This window comes from Sorex araneus, chromosome 2 (assembly GCF_027595985.1).
Source record: "Sorex araneus isolate mSorAra2 chromosome 2, mSorAra2.pri, whole genome shotgun sequence".
Lineage (NCBI taxonomy): Eukaryota > Metazoa > Chordata > Mammalia > Eulipotyphla > Soricidae > Sorex > Sorex araneus.
The window spans coordinates 378,859,115-378,878,341 of record NC_073303.1 but is presented as its reverse complement, the minus strand read 5'-3'; the positions used below and the strand labels follow the sequence as shown (position 1 = coordinate 378,878,341).

The 19,227-nt window shown below is 43.0% G+C and overlaps 1 protein-coding gene across 1 annotated transcript in view; it reads right to left on the bottom strand.

Annotated features, from left to right (window-relative positions):
* ZNF407 (zinc finger protein 407) overlaps nucleotides 1–19,227 on the bottom strand; it is a 339,799-nt gene that overhangs the window by 295,929 nt on the left and 24,643 nt on the right. Inside the window, exons 2-3 of the mRNA XM_055126093.1 lie at nucleotides 12,366–17,055; nucleotides 7,180–7,294 (exon numbers count right to left, since the gene is read on the bottom strand). Of these exons, the coding sequence (XP_054982068.1) occupies nucleotides 7,180–7,294; nucleotides 12,366–17,004 (4,754 nt within the window). The 5' untranslated portion in view covers nucleotides 17,005–17,055. The remainder of the gene's footprint in view (nucleotides 1–7,179; nucleotides 7,295–12,365; nucleotides 17,056–19,227) is intronic.

The window sequence follows — 19,227 nt, the reverse complement described above, 5'->3', positions numbered from 1 at the left end:
GCAAGGCAAACGCCCTACCCGCTGTGCTATCGCTCCGGCCCCCATCTGGCGGTGCTTTTAAAATATCCTTTTAAAATATTCCTTTTAAAAGTGGATCATATCTTGCTACTTTTGCTCCCTGTATGAAAAATGCCCACTTTGGGGACCGAGAGATCGTACAGTGAGGAAGATGCCTGCCTTGCACTCTGCAAACTCCAATTTGATCCCTGGCACCAAAGGGCCAGAACCAAGTCTGAGCACCGCCAGGTGGGGCCAGACCCTCCAACAAAAGGGGGTCCTCTTGTCTTGTGCCTCCAACTCAACAGTTATCCTCTGAAAAGACGCCTTTCTGGCTGCTCCTAAGCAGAGCTGATCCCACCTATCCACTCCCCACCACGTCACCTGACTCTTGTTTCTCTCTTCTGTCCGTCTCTCCTACTAGGGGCAGATGACCCTCATACCCATCACCAACTGGTCTCTGGCCTGCGAGAAGAGGCAACACGAGAACCTATATAATATATATAATATTACATTATATATAATCAATGGTTATCATCCTCCTAGTTACTTTTCAAATTCCTCCTTTATCTATTTCAAATAAATAATTGAGCAAAACCTTCCAGAAAGTAAAATATTTTCAGAAACATTAGGGCAGGAAGCGGCTGGGGGGAAAAAGAGCCAGTGTGAGAAAAATCACAGAACCGGTCAAGGAGACCAAGGAAGAGGGGTGACCTCCGTGTCCCTGGAAGGGGAGGAGAGCTCATGGGCCCAGAGCCACGGGAAAGTCACCAGCAAACCATCTCACAACGAAAATACAGCAACAGTGTTCTCAACTATAACCCCAAGAAATGATGATGCACATTTATTTCACATCGATTTTCAGATTTTCGTATTAGTTGATTATATTTCTCACTTTGGAATAAACCTATGAAAAATTCAAGAAATACTAGCACAGAAAAAGGAAACCTGTGTGAAGACGACCATGGGGATCACCTTCACCCTGAGAAGTTGCTTCTGTGGGTTTTTCTCCATTCTTCCAACCTTAACTCAAACTCTCTTGAAAATTTAACAAAACAGATTATTGGGAAAGATGTCACAATCATCTCTCAAATGGTTTTTTTGTTTTGTTTTGTTTTGTTTTTTGCTTTTTGGGTCACACCCAGCACAATGCCAGAGGTTACTCCTGGCTCTTCGCTCAAGAATTACCCCTGGCAGTGCTCAGGGGACCATATGGGATGCTGGGAATCGAACACGGGTTGGCTGCATGCAGGGCAAACGCCCTACCCACTGTGCTATCGCTACAGCCCCTCTCAAACGTTTTTAATACCATAACTAAGTTATTATTTTTGTAAAAAGCTAAGACTGTCCATTCACTAAATTTCAAGGCCTTTAACATCAGAGGAACAAACTAACCATGTAAGTTTTGTTCCTCACTGACAGAAAAAAAGACAGTAATCATTAAGTGACAACCTTTGATATTTCAAGCTAAGGCCAAAAATATATCATTAAATTTAAAAACCATTAAAATAGAGGCTGGAGAGATAGTACAGCAGGTGCAATGCTTGCCTTGCACGCAGCTAACCTGAGTTCGAACCCCATCACCTATTGTATCCGAGCCTCATCCCCCCATGCGTGATTCCTGAGCACAGAGCCAGGAGTCAGCCCTGAGCACCACAGCGTGTGGTCCGGAAACAAAAACAAACAATGCATTAAAATATGCAGATAAAATATGCAATAAGCCCTTTACAATAAAGGTATCTTGATGCTAATTCAGTCTCTCCTGACAAAACTGAGAAACTACACTGTATACTGTTACAAACATAAGTTAGTCACAAGATAAAACAAACTCTCTATGTATGTCTCTATAACCAAAACAACCAGCTGAACCAAATACTTATTTTATTTGGATACATCTGTAGTTATGATGGGTATAATTAATTGTTCAGCTAAAAATGCAATTCCATGGTGCTTTTAATGATTTAGGTATACACAGCTTTAGTTCTCAGAGCAGACTAAAAATAGTGATTTTAATTTATTCCTGCTGCCTACAATTACCCACAACCATGTATTTTTAAATATTTCCAGCCTATAAAAATTACTAATTTTTGCCACTTGTGTTTATCTGCATTTAGACTTTGATTTGGATAAATTAAGCTCTCAAGTGTTCCTTGCTTTATGAAACTCTGCATGTTGTACACTTCAACACAAATAAATGACTTGTACCATTAGAGGTTTAAATAATGTAATGTATTTCATGCTCAGCCTGAAGCTGGATTCCAATGAAGTTGCTAATGCACGTAATGATTAAGTGTAACTCAAATACTAACTGTGTTGTTGAAAACATGACAGGCAATAATTTGGTCTATTATATTCTGCCATTTAATTGCCTAGTACAGACATTCTCTGACACGTTATGAAGCAATGATTTACAATTATTCAAGCTGCAAAGGTCAGAAAGTGACATTATAATCATCTACATAGAGATCCCTTCTAATGCACAAAAACTAGGTAATGCCACACACACACACACACACACACACACAAAGAGTTTTACTGCATTAATAACTTTCTATTTAAGGTTTCTTAAAGCAACTAAGAATAAACAGTTCATAAGACCATTTGTACACAATAGAAAATGTCTAGCATCATTTCATGAACCCAGAGGTGAAACATTTAGAAAATGCCCTATTCTATACTGATTAGGGAAATCCTACTCAAGGATTTAATCAAGACACAAGATTCAAGACGATGAGGAAATGACAATTCCTAAATCATGCATATCATAGTCTTTGAGGATACAGACATAAAGGCATCATTTCCTAGGCTTGCTAAAAGCACAAACGACTTACTAGTTTTACACTTTTATTAACAACTAACAACACAAACACACACACAAAAAAAATCCATGTTGATCTATTTTAATCCTCTCGTTCTAATGATAAAACAATAATATCACTACTTCCTTAGGCATTTCTTCTTTCTACTTTATATCCTCAAGTTGCAACTATTCAGGTGCAATAAATTAGCAATACATGAAGATAAATGAACAACAAAATTATAAGAAATAATTCTTTAATATGAGAACAGTGAGAGATACCAAAAAAAAAATAAAGTTAAAAGGAAAAGAAAAGAAACTGAATGCCGGAATATTAAAGTGAAACACTGAGCAAGCAATTTTAAAAAGAACATAAATCTGAGCAAAAGCAGAAAACAAAAGTAGCTGGGGGCTAGAAGGAGATAAGTTACAGTTATTACATGCTAGTGAAAACAACCTAGAGAGGAAAATAAGTACAAATAAAGTCAGAAACCAAACAGATATTACAAAAGTAGAGAAATAAAGAAAAGGGATAGATGAAGTGAAGAAAAACAGTGGCCTACAAGTTGTATAATTTATGAATATTGCTAAAACTACTTTTAATCTCAAGTTTACCATCAGTGATACTAAGAAATATAAGATAAACAATCCCATAGACCTATGGAAATCAATAAATTAAGAGAATGTCAATTAACATATACACTAAATCAGCATTTCATAAACATGATTACTGAGAGTATTATATATATACTACTATGTGTATGAATGCACATGTGTATATTTCCACATACTCTGAGAATAATCAAAATTTTTTAAATATTTGATAAAACAATATCTAACATTACTTTTTTAAACTAAGATTTTTTTTCCAGTTCTTTACTGCTAAAATAACTAAGAGATCAAAGATTTGATCTTAGATATTTTTATTTGATTATTTTTAAATGCTTGTTCTTCCCCAAATCAATAACTTCTACATAGGGATATTTTCTACTATTTCTTGTTTTGTCCCAACTGAACCCTAAGTCAAACTCATAAAAGATTTTCATGTTAACTATTCATCAGGTTACTAAGTATAAGTACACCTATGGTCTATAAAATTCCTCACAATCACATTTGGTTATAAGCAAAACATTTAAAAATTGCATTATCCAAGGCCCAAGTGGTAGAACAATGGGTTGGGCACCTGTCTTACAAGTGGCCGACCTGGGTTTAATCCCCAGCAACACATATGGTCCCCAGAGAATAGCCAAGAGTGATCACTGAGTGCAGAGCCAGGGGTAAGGCTTAAGCAAAAAAAAAATGTGTGTTCAAATATCATTCCTCCCCAAAATGAAAGTAAAATAAAAGGCTTTTTAAGAAGCTATCTATAACACCGCCTCTTAAAGCAAGGAAGTGCAAAGCACCCAATTTTTGAAATTTTCACCATGACACAAGGATATAAACCACAGATAAACAAAACTGAAACCTGGATTTGGAAGCTCGAGGCCTCATAGGAGCAGAGTTCGAAGGCAGTCGACCTCTTTGTCAAACTAACTTAAGTCCACAGTACACCAAAGCTAAAATTTGCTGACGAGGTTGGAAACGATACCTTAAAATTGACCTTAAAGACCCCAAGAAAATTCTGCTAGGCCTAAACAACTGAAACAAGTTTAAAAGGAGGTTTAGTTCTCAGGCACAGCCCTTAAATGAAGACTCTGTACAGAATGTAAGACACTTCTGATGAGCATCTATAATTTGCAGATATAAAAGGAATCAAGCCCTGGAAAGTTATCTGAAGTACTGATACAGAACTCAGCAAAACAGAGCTTGTTTTCATCAATTTTACCATAAAATATCAGGTTTCTCACAAGGAAGCAAGATGTTACTAAGAGAAAATAGCACATCTTGAGTAATAATTTCATTTTTAAAATGTACTTACCCCACTTTCTGTGCATAAGACTATTCAATCAAAACTATTCAAGAAACAGTTTATTTCTTGCAACTCAAATAATTAAGAGGTAATTAATAAAATCCTAAAGACAGAGCCCAAGGTACCAACTACTGTAGAAAAGAAAACACAGTGAGGACCTTCTGCTCATGACAAAATTATGGAGTTAATGTTCCTGAAAGATCACTTCACCTTTCAGAGCATGATTTTTTAAAAGGTAAAATTTATAGCAATTAAAGCTGATGAAGAAATGCAGCATGAGCTGCTTATGTTCAGGAACTAATAGGTCCACTGAGCATTTCTAAGATTATTTAGCCATCAATGATAATGAATTGACATTGTCAGGAACGTTAATGTGCCAATGCGTAGGATTGCCACTAACCTGAGAGCCAATTCCTGATTTTTTTTTTTTTTTTTGGATTTCACTTTGATTTTTAACCTATATGCTGCCCTATACTTTTGGAGCATGTGCAATACTGCACAATCCACGATACTTTCTCTGTAAAATTAGAGGGTAGTTAATTCACTGTTGTTCTGCTTGAATCACGAGGCATTGTTCAGTTTAACCCTGTTCTTCAGAACTTTCACCTTCTCAGTGAAATCACGTACTCTGTAAAATGTATGATGGTGTAACCATTTTTTACATGTTCACTAAAAAAAAATGGGAGATGTCTTATTTCATAGTCATTTAAAATTCAATGACTTCCCCATTCTAAGAGAAACAATTTTGGAAAGTATAGCACTTTTTCTACACACATACATACATGTAAGACCTCTATACCAGTAATATAAGCCTCAACGGAAATTTTTATATAAATTTGCAATTTTTGAAACTTGGCGACTAATCCTATAGAAGCCACTAGGTGCAACACACAATTGCATGTGGCAAGCAAAGAGCTCGAGCAAAGTGTGCACTGTTCAAATGAGACAACGGAAGTCAATCAAGTATGTTCTGCTCTAATTCCAAGTACATGAGAAACTGCTCTTCTTCTCTTTCTAGGGTCTTAACAACCCTAAGGAAAAATGAACAGAATTAGATTTCTAATAACAGACAATGAAAATTGTTTACCTTTTTTGTAGAAATAAGAAAGAACGGCTTAAAGCCACCAAACAGTACATTTTCATTGGACTCAGGGCCTTCCTCATATCCTAGAACGCTTACATTAAAAATGGTTAAATGAGGGATCTTTAAAATTCCAAGACCTAGAGCAATTAAAATAAACCGTTTGGCACTCGACCCTTGCAGCTAAAGTCAGTGGCAACAAAACTCATTCTCCCACTGATCTTCAGAGGCTGCAGGGCAAGGGCTCATCTTCATTTACTTTAGAGGCAAGTCACTGAACCATCAGTTCTGCCAATGAATAAATCACAGGCGACAGCTAATAAAACTGCTTGCAAAGTTATTTGTAAAACTATCTAAAGGGTCAAAAAATGCAGCTGTATCCTATGCAAAATTATAGAATGTTCTGTACAACAGAAAACAAAAGCTGGTTTTTTTTTTTACTTAAAAGATATTTACACAGTTGAGCCAGTTTGCTTAAAAAACAAACAAAAAAAAAATAGCAATGCATCATTTCATTGAACCTGTACTATTTTGTAAATTAGTCTTAAGAATTCAGTTTACTCAAGTTCACATAAGACATTTATTATATGCACTTAACTTCTGTAGCATTATAACATTAAGCTGCATTTTTTTACTCAGAAATAGGATACTAAAATCCTACTCAGAATGTCCTCAGATATACCATAGGTATCATGTCATTTTAAAACCTTTTAAACAATTTTGCTTAATTAATTAGGATTTTTTTATTAAGGTCTCTCAATACTTTCTATTAAATGCAGCACATTTTAGTGACAATTAAACATTGCAAATGATACTTTAAAGGAAAAGAATTATTAACTAAAAAACAGGAAAACAAGAAGTTTTGAAACAAAGTTACCAAAACACATATGATACACTGTTTCTTTAAGTTTGAATCAGTAACAAGCCGTGGGAAATTAAATCTTTCTTCTAATTAAATCTTTATCTGCTTTTGTCTGTATAGACTATGTTCAATAAATTTAAAGAGCCATTAATGTGATTAAAATTAAAGCAGTATAGCAAAAAAGAAAAATACATGTACACTTCTAAAGCTATATTATGTATTTTTTATGTCTTTAAATGGAATTTACAGTTCTCTCTGGCAATGTGAATGAACATCCTATAATTTAGTCAATTTACAGATTACAGGTTCAAATTGACCTTGTAGCCCATAAAATTGCTCATCTGCAGTACAGGATTAGGAGTTGGAGAAGAATGTCATAACTGTATTTAAGGAATTTACCATAACAATGGAAAGGAGGATACGCACGCATAATTTTAGCCACTCTTACTCATATCAGTTTTGAGTTCTGAAACAATGGGCAGCCTGCACAGGCTTCCTGGTTCACCACCTAGAGACGGTCTCAATTTACTCACCCACAGACATGACACTTGTACTCCCTCATCCCAAGGTGCCTCTTGACATGGTTCCTGGCGTCGCCAAGCTGAGCTGTCGCGAAATGGCATATCTTGCACTTGAACGGTTTTGATCCTAAGTAAATTTAACACAAAATATGATCTGTGTTTGAATAATACATTACTAAAAGTTCCAAAAGAGGCTTACATCTTAAACTACTTTTAACCTAATAACAAATTTCTGTCCGCAAAACGGCGCACTTGCATTCCTTTGGAACTTGAATGGAACTGCATTACTAATTACTTTACATCTAAGAAAACTCTAATATTAATCAGTGGATGCTCCTGACTTTAAAGTCAAGCGTGATACAACTCATCAATACCAAGCGGATGAGCTAACAGATGTTAAATATTTATCTAGAATCACAAAAATGCCCGTTAAGGTCATTTGTCATTGAAACCGCATTTTTAAAGCATGAATGCACAAGGAGTAACTGATACTTTTGTATTTTTATTTTCAAATTCAATTCTCAGGGCCATCTCCTCTATATCTCCTATTTCTACAGTTATGCATTTATTCACATAAATAATGATATTCTAGATTCCTTTCTGACATTTCAAATGATTCACTATACTATTATTCTTAAAAGTATACAACATATACTTTTTTGTACATATTTTTACATAGCCAATTATTATGTTTTGTGATCAGCAATAGTTCAAAAGTTTGAGTAACTGCAAAAAACAAAAATACTGACATTCCATCTAAAACTAATTTCAAAAACAAATATTCTAGCATAAATAACAGAGAAGCAATAATTTATTTTTTATTTCATAAAGTACTAAGACTATTCTACTCTCAAAAATGAGAGAACAGTTATTCTGAAGCCTCAAATTAATAGGTTTACTAAGACACATTAGGATCTGATACATAGTTACTAAGACATCAGGGGTGCCCACCTTCACAAGAATCAAACTCTCCAAAGAAGAAGCATACATCTGTCATTTTCTGAATTTAGAATCACTGTATCTTGAAGAATACAAAAATTATCAAAATAAGCTGAAAATCAGCACCCTTTTTTCATATTTTTCTTACCATGTTTAGTACCAGTCTGATGAAATACCTCTTCTAGGATAGCCAGACAAAATACAAAAAAATGCGAACTTTAATAAATATACAATAAGCTCAAATTTTAAATTTGTAATAAATCATATTTGATCAATGAACCTTTGTACAATGCCCTTGGAAAAAAAATCCTCTAATACTTCATTGAAATTGAAGCACTCAGTAAAAAATTTTAGTCTTCAATTTCAATTTAATTCCCAAAAGCTGACAAAAAAAGTGAAGCATTTAATTTTAATCTTCTAACTGAAATAAAAAAGTCAACAGTAGCAAGCATGGGCAGACAAGGTTGAATATTTCACAGTTCAATGACAATGAAGCCAGATCTCTTAATACTTCCATTTCTACTGTTAGCAGTAGATGTAAAATATATTTAGCACCTGAATGGTTCTATCCAGCCAGCTTTATATGTTTAAATGTCAAAAGCAGGTTGAGATGGCAGCTTACAGAAATCACGTTCTATCAATCACATTAGAAACTACCGTTGATTTCAATGATTCTGATAAAACAGAACCTATCACTACTTGGAAACACTTTCTCTCAACGCAGAATTCTATCGAAACTCAAAGAGTGGCAACAATCCGTGTACACATGCCTTAAACGAAAATACATCAAGGTCAACTGGGTGATCTAGAAATTTCTCAACACCAACAGCAGGCTCCAGACAGACGGGGAGCTCAGCCAGCTCGTGTTCTGGAGAGCCCAGCCCGGCCCAGCTCGGGCGCTCTCCCACCCCACTCCCGCCACGGGGATGGGCACTGGAGGGGGCCGGGGGTCTTCAACTGGCCACTCACCCTCCCAACTGGCCATGGCCCCCTGGCAGAGAAGCCCAGCCACCTCAGGTGTCAGGGGCACTGCAGCAGACAAGGGGCATTTTGTTGACTACTTTCATGCAAAATAACAGAGTGCCAAGGCCCCCGAGGTCTTGTCTCTCCAAGGGGACTATGTTAACAGCTCCATTCCTGCAGAACATCCAAATAGGAGGGGACCAGAAGTATTTACACTTTTCTGCATAAGGAAAAAAAAAAAGTCCCTCTCAAGTCTGTTGTTTCCATTTTTAGCTTGCTTTGTACATCCCAAAATGAATAGTCACGTTTATAAGGAAAGATTTAGAAAAGCACATATTTCCGAGCCTGTCTCTTTGATACAGCGTAATTATCTACAGACTTTCAATATTATTTTAGATTAGCAGTCCTTGGACACATTGTCTTCAGCAGGTGGGTCTGGGAGCTCCTTGGGGGTTCGTGTTTTTTGTGTGTAACTCAGCCTGTTCCGTGTTCTGAAGGGTAACGCTTCAGAGGCTCCCTGGGTTACTAGCGGCACCTTCCTGGACCCACGCCTCCTACCTGCTGTGCATTTCCACAGAGGTGAAATGTTTAAGTCCTAGAGAATCAAGTGCTTTGTAGGGGACCCATTATCTAAGGCTTCTCAACTACTTCCTCAATTCTATACCCTTTCCTCAGTGCTGAACAAATGAGGCCATTCCTTCATTTCCTCATTCATTCATTCATTCATTAAAAAACAGAAACCACTACGAGGCCAATACGTGTGGGTGCAGACACTGCACCATACAGGCCAGCACCCTCTCTTTCCTGGGCCTCGTTCTGGGCGTGCCTGCAGTCTAGGCTAACCTCCCCGTGTGCTCGGGAGCAGGGCAGCTGTTGAACTCATCAGTGCTCTCTCTCCGGCGCTCCCCGGGCCCGTCCTGAGCGCACACGGGTCCTGGGGCCCCGCCAACAGTGCTGACACCGTGCGGCTGCTCTGAGGCTAACGCGCAGGAGAGAAGCGGAGCGGCTTCTCGGGGCACCCGGAGAGGACCCGGGACGTGGGGCGCCCTGTGGGCAAACGGGCGGTGAGACAGAGGTGCTTCTCGCCTCCGTTCCCGACAACCTGAACTCATGTATCTCCTACAGTGCTGCTTTCAGCGTGCTCGGGATGGGAAGGAAAGGTTACGTAAAACACAGAGTAAATCACAAAATATGAAAACAGGGATTGGAAGAGGAAGCCCTTTCCAGTTAACCATCAATAACAGCCCTTGCATTACGATTTCATGGACATGAGCAAAGTATCAGAGAGGCCATTTATTTTGAGATGCCCAAGAAGAAGCCTTGAATTAAAACTTGGAGAACAGCCTCCCCCAAAATGGCAAGCAAAACTACGACAGGCGACAGGCACCGGGGGCTTCGGAACACTGCTCTTTGTGGCGCCTCAGAACATAATAAAAATGTACTTGCTGATAAGAGTAAGCCCAGCCCAAGATGCTAAAAAGTATGCTAACTTTTACTAAATGTTACAATCAATGATGTAACTTATATAAGTAGGGTTCCTTTGTCACATATTGATAGTTACCTCACTTTCACATCCACATTAACTTGATTTTAAATGCAATTAATACATATAGTCAAGGAAGACTAATGGACTACATTCTGCACTTAACCTGGTGGACATTTTCAAATGGCACCAGTGACCAGTGCAAACCTATTTTGCATTGTAAACGACTAAATAAATCTTAATGGATTAAGAATGATCAGCTATCAACACACAAGGGAAATTAAGTGCTGAAATGCCTACATTGATTATTTTAAATTATTAGCCTTACTCTGTTCTTGAATTTGTATGCTTTTAGTGAGCTTTAACACATTTACAAGACTTATTGACTATAATTACAAGAGAATTCAAGTAATGGACACATCAATTATAAGCAACATGTCTTGACCGGACAGTTGCATAAAGAATTCTAAAAAGAGCTCCATTAGCATCTTCCTCTTCGTTTTATTCCGTTTTATCTGCGTTAAGAAGGCATATTAAGAAACTACCTATTTTTTGCACACATGAACAAGCCTGATTTCTAGAGCCGTACCACGGCAGAAAGCCTGCTGCAACACGGTGCGCCCGAGGCACGAACAAAGCCAGCGAGTAACGAGCACCGACTCACCCCCACTGCTCTGCAGAGGCAGAAAGGGTCAGGATCGGGAGGACGCCCCTGACCGCACTCCCACGGGGGGCGGGGTCGAGAGAGCAGAGGGACCACGTTTACATTCACCTAGCGGAATCTTATGCAGGTTGCCCTCTTACTTTCTCCAGTGAAAAACTTTTACCTATCTTTAATCACCCTAAAGTACTAATAAGGCTTCATACTCTTTGTCTTCCCACTTGTAACCATGCAGTAAGTTTTTAAAATTGCATGAATTTAAAGTATAGCTTAAATAATAAGCCATTATTTAAAAGTACAGTAAAATAAACCTTACGATTTTAATGAAAATATGTTCATTGAAATGTGAATTTATTATTCAAATCCACTCATAAATTCAACCACGGAGACAGAACTTGTCTAAGCAGAGCACAATGATTTAGAAAAGCTGTCTATTTAAAATAAAGAATGTATGGCAGGTTTATAGAAACAGTGCAGTGAATTTTTACATAAATTTAGAACAGTGGCTTATGCATTTTCTACCCCAAAAAAGTTTTTTAAAAAAATTCCTACCTAAAATTAAATATTAAAATGGAATACTACCTGTGACAGAGCACAGACACTGGATCAGGTGGCGCCCCCATAAAAACCAAATCACCAGAACATAGTAACTTTGAAAGGTGTTGACAGTTATTGGATCCCTCAAAGCAGAATCTTATTACCTGGGAATTAAATTTGGGATATAAAGTATCTGGCAATGAACAGTTTTTAATCCCAGGAACTCTAAGAAAATTTTTACTATCCATTCTTCAAGTGCCAGTTAATGTCCTCTGAGACTCTAAATGCCATCAAACAGAACTCGTGGCAAACCAGACAACTACGACGCTAAAACTGAAAAGCTGAGATAGGAATTCGACAAAAGCGTCCAAGGGACAGGCCGTTTTGATACAATTCAATGACACGTGTCGAGCAGCCGGCCTTGGCGACCAGGGCTCCGAGTCCTCGAGAAAGTACTAAGCGTCCAGCAACCAGGCCCTACATGTGGAGTGCGTCAGAGCAAGCAGCACAGCCCGCACAGCCAAGAGCAGGACAGCGAGGGGACCCTCCAGAGGACAGGAGACAAGCGCCGCTCCCTTGCTCTAGGCCAACCCGGGCCTGCTGCCGCTGACATACCTGTGTGAGTGCGGATGTGCGCGAGGAAGGCCATGGAGTTGCTGCTGCGACACATCTTCCCGCAGTACTTGCAGACGTTGCCCTGGTTCTCCTCTCTCTCCCGGTTGATCTGCTCGGTGTCCTCCACGATGTACTTGTTCACCTCGCGCAGCAACTCCTCGTGCTGCCCTTTGATGTGCAGGAACAGACTCTGCTCGGAGTCGAAGGGCTCCGTGCACTTGACACACTTGAAGGTGGCCCCGCCCTCCGGGAGCTCTTCCACACTGGCCTGCTCGTTCCGCAGGTGGCCCGCGCTGGCCAGGTGCTGGTGGAGGTTGCTCTCGGTGTAGAAGGACTTGCCGCAGAGCAGACAGTGGAAGTGCTTCTCTTTGGTGGGGTGCTTCATGGCAATGTGAACGTTCAGGCCGCTCAGGCCGTCTGCGAGGAAGCCGCAGTCATCACAGCGAATGCGCGTGGATTCACCAAAAGAGCTGCCTTCAGGCTTCTTCTTCTTCAGACCCTGGGCACAGTCCTTGAAAGGGAGCTCACTGACTCTCACTCCTGCTGCTAGCAGGCCCTCCTCAGGCTGGACCACCAGTTCACCATCTTCAGGGCTCTTTATTCTGATGATGGAAGAATCAAACCGGCCAAAGCCATACATGGTCTGGCCTTTCTCATCAATACTGATTATGGTTTCATAAACATCACCACTTGCTAGCCTGCTGTCAGAAGCAGGGCCATCCTCCTCAAAAACCACTTTATTTTCCCGCTGTGAATTCGTGAGCATCTCCTTATTTTCTAGGGCAGGGTTCTCTTGCGTGTTCTTCAAATCCTCTGAACTTTGAACAGGCCCAACTCTGTTCTGATCGTCGCTCTGCAGGCACAACTCTCCGACTGCAGCCCTCACGGCAGGGGGGCTGGTGCCTCCGGCCGAAGGGCCCCCCTCCGGAACCCCAGCAGAGTTATGCTTCCGAGCGGCCGTGTCTCCACCATCCCCCAGACCTGCCCCATCAGCTTCACAATGCACGGCAAGCTCATCAGTGCCATCTGACGCATGGTGGCTTCTCTTTGCGGTCTCAAAATCCAGAGCTGAACCTCCTGGGTTTTCATTCTGAAGTTGGCCTGAGGAGCCAAGATCGGAGGAAGTCTGGAGAGACAGCATCTCCCCGGAGCTGGTCATTTTATCTCTGACCAGGGGCTGCGGGAGGGTTTCACAGAAGGGCTGGTCTTCACTAAGGTTAGATTCTCCTGGAGTCACCACTTCTGCAGAGAGAGAAGCACAGAGAACAGCGGGCGCGTCGGAATTATCATTCTCCTCTGACACAGAAGGATTTGCAGTAGGGCCAGGTTTGAGAGTCTCTGGCTGTTGCTCTGGAATCACTTGGACGTCCTCACAGTGGTGGTGATGATGCAGTTCGGGCGGGAGAATGCTGCTGGCCATGTCTGCGGGGGCGGCCTCGCTGCTGGAAGAGTCCAGGTAGGCATGCCTCTTCAGCTTATGCTTCTCTGTGGCCGCATGTCTCATCATCTCTCGACGAGTCACAGCATAGTAGTCACAGGCCATGCAGTAAAACGCAAACTCCTTCGTGTGCTTGCGCTTTATGTGCAGTTCCAGGGAAGCACACGAGTGGGTGTTAAAGTCACAGTGTATGCACTTATTATCACCTGTGCCCCCAACGTCTCTCTGGGCACACGCTTCCTCGTGCTGGGGAAGGTCCTCTGGCTCCAGCGGTGTCTGCTCCTTTTGATCAGCGGCAGGACTATGGGCACCCCCGTCAACAGAACGAAACACATTTCCAACCTCGACTTCAGCTGAAGCCCCTTGCTCTCCCGCTGGCTTCTCTGAAAGGGAGGGGTCTGGCGCGGCTGCCTGGTCGGCAAGTTCATCTGAAACAGCCACTGCAGAACTGGCATTCTTGCTCCAGGCCTCCAGCTTCCCCACCTCAGGGCCAACAATGATATCTGAACTCTGTTTCCCACTTGCCTCGACTTCTACGCGGCCTTTATGTTTCTTGGTGGCGCAGTGACGCTCCATATCTCCTTTGGTTACGGTGTAATACTTACACACTTTGCACAGGTAACTGTATTGGTGACTGTGCTTCCGTCTAATGTGTACAGTCAAGTTTGTGATGCTGGAGGCCAGGAGACCGCAATGCGAACATGTTCGTGACATACTGCCCTTAGGTCTGCCTCTCTTTGGAGCGGGGTCCAAGGCCGATCCCTCATCTCTGACGGCCGTGCCCGACTGGGACAGGTCCCTGCTAGTGCGCGTGCCTTTCTCAGGGCAGGAGCGCTCCTGCGACGGAACGCCACCTCCGGGGCAGCCCAGCCTCCCACTGCCAGAAGTACTTAGCTCTTCTTTTTTGTCATTTGCACCAATCCATACCCTTTCAATGCATTCTTCAAAACTTAAGCCAATATTATTTTTCTTGGCATTTTCAAGATGCTTGCTCCTCTTAATGTGTTTCTCCATTCCCTCTCTGCTCAAAGAATAAAGATTGCATGCTTTACAAAGGAAGTGATAGTCCTGCCCGTGACGGAGCTTTATGTGTCTGGTGAGAACAGTGGACGACCTTGTTTTATAAAAACACTTCTTACACTGGAACTGCGGCTTGCTCGAATGCCGCGCGTCGTTTCCCTGGCCTACCCTGGACTTCCCAGGCTCCTCCTGAGCTGTTTTTCCTGACCCACTCAGAGGCTCTTTTGCGTTTTCTGATTCTAAAGTACTCAAAGGTGAATTCTGTAAAGCCAAATCCTTTTCAAGTGCTTGAGAAGTCTTTGTCTGGACCAATAAATGAAGATGCTCCTCAGTAGCCCTGTGTTCTTCCACGTCTTTCTCAGACAAGAAAAACAGGTTACAAGGAAGGCAGAGAAAACCCATGCTGTGCTTTTCCTTCATGTGGTCTCGAAGATTTATTTCATTCAAGGAGATAAATGAACAGCACTGACAACTGAAAACAGAGGCAGTTTGCTGATGCTGGTTACTGTGCAAATGTTCGTCCAAGTCCCTCTGGGACATACAGGAAAAGCCACAAGCCTGGCAGGGAAACGCCATCTCCCCTGCATGGCACCTTTTCATGTGGGTGTCCAGTTCAGTCCTGTCCACAGCTACCTGGCCACAGTCTGTACAAGCGCACAACACCTGGTGGTCAGAAGCTGGCCTCGCTGTCCAAGAGTCCAGGGGACACAGGAGATGGGAGCTTCTCTTGTCCTGCTTTGGGTCCGGGGCCTCGGCCGAGGCCACGCACAGACTGCGGACGCTGCCACCTGCGTCGGGGGGAGGGGGTCCAGGCTGCACACCGCTTGCTTTGACCTGTGTTCTGATGTGTTTCAGATACATCCTCTGAGTCTCGCCGGCGCCTCTTTTACTGATTCCTAAGAGACCAAACCTTTTCTTCGCCTGGGCTTTCAGGGTGAAGGTGCCACTCCGCCGCCGGACCCTGCTCCCCAGCGTGAGAAGGCTGCGCTCGGGCCTCGGTCGTGGGCTGGAGCCAAGACTGGGAGCGGCCTGCGTGGGGCTTGTTCTGGGCTCCGCATCGGCCGAAAGACCCTCAGTTGCGAAAGCGCCTGAGTTTGTGCTGTGGTTTTTAGGGTCTGGGGCCACACCAGGGGGAGTGAGGGCTTCCCCAGCAAGCTCGGCCTTGTCTGACAAAGCGCTCTGTGCTGGCTCTGTGTCCACAAGCTGCTGGCCCCCCCCTCCGCCGGGTGCCCGCAGGCTTCCCCCCAGGTCTCCACTGGGCAAAGCTTCTGACTCTCCACTCTTTGCCAGTGGTTTCAAAGCTCTTGGCTTTGTGCGAACAGTTTTTGTCCCTGTGGCACAGGTTTTTTTAGGAAACGGCTGTTTCGTTAAGATTTGCACAAATCCTCCCCGGGCAGCAAGCTTCTGGCGCCGGAGATGTGTTTTGCCAAGGTAGTGTGCGTTCAGTCGGTTTTCTTCCACACACTGAAAGCCACACAGGTCACAAGCAAAGGTGTTCTGGGGTGCAGGAGTCTGCCTGCCCAGGTGGGCACAGCGGCAGCAAGCTCGCTCCCTCAGCAGCGGCACGGGACAGTCTGCATGCCTGGCCACGTCACAGCAGGACGACAATAAATGGCCACACATGCTACACGTGAGAGCCAGGTCTCCGTTTCCAGTGGCACATCCCCCACTCGCCTCTCTCGGGGGACCCGGGGGCTCTCCCCCTGGGTCAAGGGGTCCAGTTTCCTCAGCAGACTTCTGTTCAGTGTCTGCTGGCGGAGGAACAGCATCAGCAGAGTTGAAACCACAGGAAGGGGACAAGGCACCGGCAGGGCCCGGGCGCCCACCAGAACAGGCGTCTGGGAAGGGCCCGGGCTCGCCCTCACCCAGCGGGAGTTGCTCTGCAGCCGGGCCCGGGGCCCCCTCCAGGGCACCGACTCCCTGCTCCTCAGAGTCCCGAGGCTCTGCCGTGGCTAATCTCATTCGCTTGGAAGCGTGCGTCTGTCCGTCTTCCTCCACAGCGGCGCTGTCCATGCCGGCCGCTTCTGAAAAGCCCCTTTTGCCCATGGAATTCTCGGGGGACTCTCTCCCCTCAGAGAGAGACCCGCAGTGCACATGGGATGGCGTCCCTCTCCCGCATTCTGCCTTCCCGTGCCCATCTTCATCCTCCTCCACCTCGGGTTTCTTTTCAGTCTCCATCATTCACAAAGTGCTGATGTTGCTGTGTCAGGGCTGGCCACCTGGCCTCATAACCTGCGGTAGAAATAAACATGCCATTAAATATTTGAACAGAAGAGAGGTATACAGTAAACCACAGTCAACAAAACCTTTACACACAGGAATGAAAAACCACCATAAAACTCATTTCAATGATGTAATCAAAGTAAAGTGAAAGTAAAGTGAAATTTACCAGTTACATATACGGGGTGGGGAGCTGGGGAGGTGGGGAGGAGGGGGGAGGTACACTGTGATTCTTGGTGGTGGAATATGTGCACTGGTGAAGGGATGGGTGTTCGAGCATTGTATAACTGGGACTTAAACCTGAAAACTTTGTAACTTTCCACATGGTGATTCAATAAAAGAATAAATTTTAAAAAAACTCATTTCAATGAGATTTTCTATATATTTAGAGAAACATACGACACGTATTCAAAGCACAGAATCAGATTTGGGGAAAATCACCTCACCATAACGCTGAGACTACAGGAAGTAAAGCGACAACTTCCCTGATAGAAAAGAGACTGATCTCTTAGTCACCCAGCAAAGCAACTCCCACGTTCAGTGCTCTTCCCAGTACACCCCAATAAACAGCAGCACTTGATTCAAACTACATTTCCGTGAACGCATAGTCTGTTCACAGAAAGAGAGGAAAACTGGTGGGTTACACGTCAGAAATTCAGACCTTTGCTTCCTCCCCCTCCCTGATGGCAGGAAGAACACCTAGACCCAAAGCTTCCTCCTTCCCCAGGAGCAAAGAGCCTCACACTGGAGCCTCTGACCGACACAGCTGAGCAGCACGGCTGTTCTCGCCACATACCCCTTTCCAGGCTGAACTCCTCTGCCAATGAAATGCTACTCCTGTTCCAGCGATCAGTCACCAATTTCTTTTTAACAGTCATTTTGTATTGTCTGAAGGTCAATGGCAAAGATGAACATCCATGGTTCTTAAAGAAGAGTTAAAGTGAGGGTTTTGGGTTTTGTATTTTCTTGGGGGGCCAGGGGGGATAAAATTATTGAATGAAATGTTTTAAAGTCAATAATACTGATTGATTTTATTTTCCATTGTGTTATTTAATTAAATTAAAACCTATCGTTTTCCATTTGCTTCTAACCACAATTGGAATTTTCAGCCAAATGCCATTTGATTTAGTATTAATAAAATCTTTCATGTATTATGGCCTCAAAGCTAATGACATTAATTTTAGTAACAATGGTAAATCAAATAAGACTACTGTCTGATTTTTATTAGCTAAATATAAATAATACACATATGAGAAAAGTAACTATATATAAAGCTACTAATAAGCAGTTGCCAAAAGTATAAACAATAATAGAAAACTTGCTAAATAACAAAATTTCAAAGCCCAAAAACACTATGCCTCAAAGGTTATTGCACAGAGGAAAAAAGTTCACAGAATGAGACAGGCTTGTAAATCAGATACCCAATGCAAGAGTTACTCTAGAGTAATTGCAGATCTCATAACTTAAAAAGATAAGCCAATTTCAGTAATCAAATGCTGATATGCATTTCTTCAAGATACACCAATAAAATAAAATAAAATAAACACGAGACTCTGGGCCATCAACCATTACAATGAAATCAGAAGCACAGTATCACTAGACACGCACCACACGGGGAACCCACTGAAGAAGTCGGAGAACTACACTGCTGGTGAGAATAGTGAGAAATCAGTGAGATGACAGCCGAGTAGCTCAAGCGGTGAACCAGAAGCTGTGGAGAGCCAGCAATTCCATTCCACAGCCAGGACCACACCAGCAGGAAGGAGGCCAGCCGCATTCAAGGCCGGAACACCGACAGTATTCTTCAGGGACCAAGCGTGCAAGCAATCCAGTGATGAACAGATTCCGTGTATCACAGATGAACAGATACACGGAGAAGGAAACATCTGCACGAGTCCATTCAGAGAGGCAGAGAGCAGACTGGGAGTCCCTTAGGGCTGGGTCGGGGGACCGGGACAGGGATGTGGGACAGAATGGGGATGGGAAACGGGGATCGGGGATGGGGATGGGGGAATGGGGACAGGAGACGGGGACAGGGACGGGGACAGGGATGGGGACGGGGATGGGGGACAGGAATGGGGATGGGGGTGGGGGAATGGGGACAGGGACGGGGACAGGGACGGGGACAGGGATGGGGACAGGGATGGGGGACAGGGGACAGGAATGGGGATGGGGGGTGGGGGA